At 60.6% G+C, this 4,247-nt stretch overlaps 1 protein-coding gene across 2 annotated transcripts; it reads right to left on the minus strand.

The window, feature by feature from the left end:
- Positions 1–520: 520 nt before the first annotated feature.
- On the minus strand, positions 521–3,315 carry GJA4 (gap junction protein alpha 4). Of its 2 annotated transcripts, none has more exons than XM_005893269.3 (2): positions 3,185–3,315; positions 521–2,081 (listed from the first exon to the last, which is right to left on the minus strand). In XM_005893269.3, the coding sequence occupies exon 2, from the start codon at positions 2,062–2,064 to the stop codon at positions 1,063–1,065; it is 1,002 nt and encodes a 333-aa protein (XP_005893331.2). In that variant the 5' UTR covers positions 2,065–2,081; positions 3,185–3,315; the 3' UTR covers positions 521–1,062. The 2 variants fall into 2 exon arrangements, with proteins under 2 accessions (XP_005893331.2, XP_070224578.1); XM_070368477.1 differs by lacking the exon at positions 3,185–3,315 and adding an exon at positions 2,985–3,132.
- Between the last annotated feature and the right edge of the window lie 932 nt (positions 3,316–4,247).

Consider the following 4,247-nt stretch of genomic DNA (forward strand, 5'->3'; position numbering starts at 1 on the left):
GCCTGCCAGACTCCTCAGTCTACGGGATTCTCCAGGCAAGAATACTAGAATGGGTTGCCACTCCCTTCTCCAGGGGATCTTCCTGATCCAGGGACTGAACCCGGGTCTCTCACATTGCAGGCAGATTCTTTACCCTCTGAGCCACCAGGGAAGCCCAGGGCAGGTGAGGAGCAGTGTCCAGTAAGGAAGCACACTGCAGTGGGGAGCATGGCCCGGGCGCTGGATGGCCGGGGGGCAGGATGAGGATAGACACTGTTTAGCCCACTGATTAATGGACAGGTTGAAGGGGCTGGGACAGTGAGGATGGAAAGAAGAGGCTGGTGCTGAGGCATTTCAGAAGGCAGAGTGTTCAGGACTCAGAGCTGCTGAGAGCTGGTACATAGGAGTTTGAGGGTTTAAGGCACTGGCTGGTGTTGGGATTGCAGAAGCCAAAGGCAGAGGCAAGGAACCCTGGGCAAAGCAACTGTCCTCCAACCCCCCACACCAAGGTACATCATGACAGTATCAACACACACCTCGCTTGTGATCAAGTCCTGTTTATTTTAGAAGGATAAACAGTGGAAGTAGGAAGGAGTGATGAGAACAAGACCCCACTCCCCTTGACAGGGCCAGATGCAGCACAGGCTGTGTGTGTGTGAGTCTGTGTGTGTGTGTGTGTGTGTGTGTGTGTGATCAAGGCTGACCCAGCAGCCTCCACCAGCCTTTCCTGAGAGGACAGGGCGTGCAGACAACCTGGGTGGAGGTGAATCTGCCATGGGGGTGGGGGTGGGGTAAGTTGTCTCCGAATCCCTCTGAACCAGGTGAAAAAGACCAAAGGGCTCAAACACCCTTGGCTAAGAGCACCCACGCTGGCTCTGTCTGTGCCTGGGACAAAGCCACATTCTGGAGGGCAAAGTGTGGTGCCCTCTGGTCATTAGGAAGGACGCAGGTGTCAAGAACAACATGCAAGGAGGCTCTCTGGCCAGCCAGCACCTGTTTCCCCCAGCCATCTCTGTGGAACCTTGCATTAAAAGGCAGCAGACTTCCCAGGCCCCGCTGCGGGGTGATGGAAGCCTCAGGCCCTTACACATACTGTTTCTTGGAAGCAGAGCTACTGGGGCGACTGGGGGATTTCCGGCCAGTCTGGGGGGGTGGGTCCAGGAAGAGGGGGGCTCTGGAAGAAGCCAGCCTCTCCTCTGTAGTCAGGTTGGCCCAGTTCTGCTCACTGGACGACAACCCGTTGTAGGTGGGGCACGGCGGGGATGAGGGCCCCTCACTGATGGGGAGGTAGAAGAAGACCTGGTCGGCGTAAGGCTCCGAGGAGGTGCCCGGGGCTGGGGGCGCATCCTGGCGCTGCCGGGCCCTCACCCCCCGGCTCAGGCAGCGGCACAGCAGGTACGCCAGCTCCAGCAGGTTGAGCACCAGGGAGATGAGTCCGACCACCAGCATGAAGATGATGAAGATAGTCTTCTCCGTGGGGCGAGAGACGAAGCAGTCCACGAGGTAGGGGCAGGGTGAGCGCTGGCACACAAACACGGGCTCCATGGTCCAGCCATAGAGACGCCACTGACCGTATAGGAAGCCCGCCTCCAGCACGCTCTTGCAGAGCACGCTGGCCACATAGGTGCCCATCAGTGCCCCGCGGATCCGCAGGTGACCGTCTTCCGCCACCGAGATCTTGGCCATCTGGCGCTCTATGGATGCCAGCGCCCGCTCCACGCGTGGGTCCTTGGCTGGCAGTGCCCGGAGCTCCCCCTCCTTCTGCCGCAGGCGCTCCTCGCGCCGAGACAGGTAGATGACATGGCCCAGGTAGACCAGGGTGGGCGTGCTGACGAAGAGGAACTGCAGCACCCAGTAGCGGATGTGGGAGATGGGGAAGGCCTGGTCATAGCAGACATTGGTGCAGCCCGGCTGGGCCGTGTTACACTCGAAATCCGACTGCTCGTCGCCCCATACCGACTCGCCGGCCAGGCCCAGGATGAGAATGCGGAAGATGAAAAGGACTGTCAGCCAGATCTTGCCCACCACAGTCGAGTGCTCTTGGACCTGGTCTAGCAGCTTCTCAAGGAAGCCCCAGTCGCCCATGGCTCCCGGGCCTCCGTCTGTAGGGAGGCATAAGACACGGTCAGCGTCCTTCTCAGCTGTCCTAGCAACAGGCCTGCGGGAGGTTGCCCACGCGTATTCCACCTACAGGGAAACTGAGCTCACAGAGGGGAAGGGACTGGCCTGGGGGCTCACACCCAGCAGGACTAAAAGCAGACCTTTGGCTGATGGCTGCTAAGCTCTGGCAAGGGTACAGCTAGGAGCCCTGTCTAGTCCCACCTGGGTCCCTCCTGACCCAGCCGAAGGAGCTCTGGATCCAGGTGAGCCTCCTGAGCCTAAGGGAACAGAGAATTTGAGGAACCCATCCAAGGTCACAGAGCTGCGCCATGCTCCTCCTCCCTCTGGCCCAGGACAGGCTGTCCCCAGACAGTGAGGGGGAGGTGGTGGTGATAACTCCAGCTTCCAGGGGGCTAAAAGCCTCAGGTCCCCTCTCCCCTCCCCAGCAGCTCTCGCCCAGCTGGCCTCACTCTAACCTCTGAGTTCCTGGTGAAGGCATGCTAGACACTCAAGGCAGCATCCTGCATTAGCTCCACCTGTCAGCAATAGCGAGCACCTGCCGCTTAAGTACCCACTCTTGATCTCCGGTCCCATTTCTCCATTCCCTCCCCCTGCCAAAGCTGTTGCTGCCAGATTCTAGGCTCTTGAAAGGAACTGTCATAGCAGGCTGGAGGCACAGGCCACAGAGTTCCCAGAACTTCAGGGGGAGAGTTGGCGGGGAGGAAGGTGGGGGAAAGGGGATGGGGAGGTGCTTCTTCGTGGGAGCAAAGCGGTTTACAGCCGGGCTCTGGAGCCAGACCTGGGTTCAAATCCTGCCTCTCCTACTAACGGAGACCTCGACCTCGGAGAAGTGACAGCCCCTTAGTACCTCAGTCTCCTCTCCTGGAAAATGTTAACGTTCCTACCTCCGAGGGTTATGAGGGTCCAGCGAGAGACTGCAGGAACCCGGCTTAGCCTCTGAGGCCAGCTCAGGTAGGCTGGGTGAGCCAGGCCCGCTGTGGGTGCCCCCCGCAGCAACCCTCCGCCCCTGGCAGGTGGCCCCCTGTCCCTTGCCCGCTGGTCCGCTGGCAGGTGGCGCGCCAGCACGCCCCCCAGCCCAACTCACCGCCGGCCTGCGGGCGGCCCAGGTGGCGGAGGGGACGCAAGTCGGCCGGAGCGGCGCCCGCGGGAGCCCTGCTGGACGGCGCCGGGCGGCGGGGGCGCCTTAAATAGCGCGCGGGGCGGGGTGGGGGCAGGAAGCGGCGGGCGGGCGGCGGGCGCTGTTCCGAGCGGGAGGTGGGGGGCGGGACGGGAGGCGCCGGCTCCCTGAAGCCACTTTCAAGGAAAGGGCCCGGGAAGTGGCACTGGGAGTCGGGGGCGAGGAGCGTGGGGGAGAGACTGCTTCTTTGGCTGTGCAACAGAGAGGTTCTCCGGAGGGATGATGTTTTCCAGGGTGGCTGCATGCGAAAGGATTACAGCCAGAACTTTCTGACCTCAGGCAGCTGTCCTGGGAGGCTCTGAGAGATGGGCAGGTGGGGGTGAGGGTGTGGGGCCTCCTGGAAGGGCAGCTCCTTGACCGTGGGGGCCTCTTGCTTTTGTTGGGAAGGGAGAAGACCCCTCATTTGTGGGGTGGCCACTGTGTGCCCAGAGCCATACCAGGACTTGATAATGAAGCCTCCTTAGGGCATGGGAGAGAGGGGGTTATAATCTGCCTTCCCTAGTGTCTGTGGTGAAGCTGGGGGTCTCTAGTCAGCCCCTGTTCTTGCCGAAATCTTAAACATCCCCATTCTTGGGAAGGCTGCACCATCAGAGGGTAGCAATGCCCGTGGTCCACTAGAGAGAGGACGGGGGTGGTGGGGGGACCTCTCCTGACCTTTAGCTTGGATCCCATCCTCATGCCTCTAAATGTGGGGTGGGGGGAGGCATCCAGAAGAAGTAAGGGGGGGGCAGGGCCTGCCCGTTGTTCATTCAGGCATTATCTTTTCTGTGAACTTCTGTGGGCTGCAGGCGTTGTCTGTGGAGCTGGGGAGTTGAGCATAAAACCAGCCAGATGTGGTCCCTGGCCTGTGACTCTCACTGGCTAGAGGAGACAGGCGGGAACTGTGCCCATCGGCCCTTGGTGAAGAGTAAAGATGCAAAGTTCTCCTGACTTGGGGGGCTCAGTTAGGAATGTTTCTTGGAGAAGACAG

Source organism: Bos mutus, chromosome 3, assembly GCF_027580195.1.
Source record: "Bos mutus isolate GX-2022 chromosome 3, NWIPB_WYAK_1.1, whole genome shotgun sequence".
In the NCBI taxonomy this organism is placed as follows: domain Eukaryota; kingdom Metazoa; phylum Chordata; class Mammalia; order Artiodactyla; family Bovidae; genus Bos; species Bos mutus.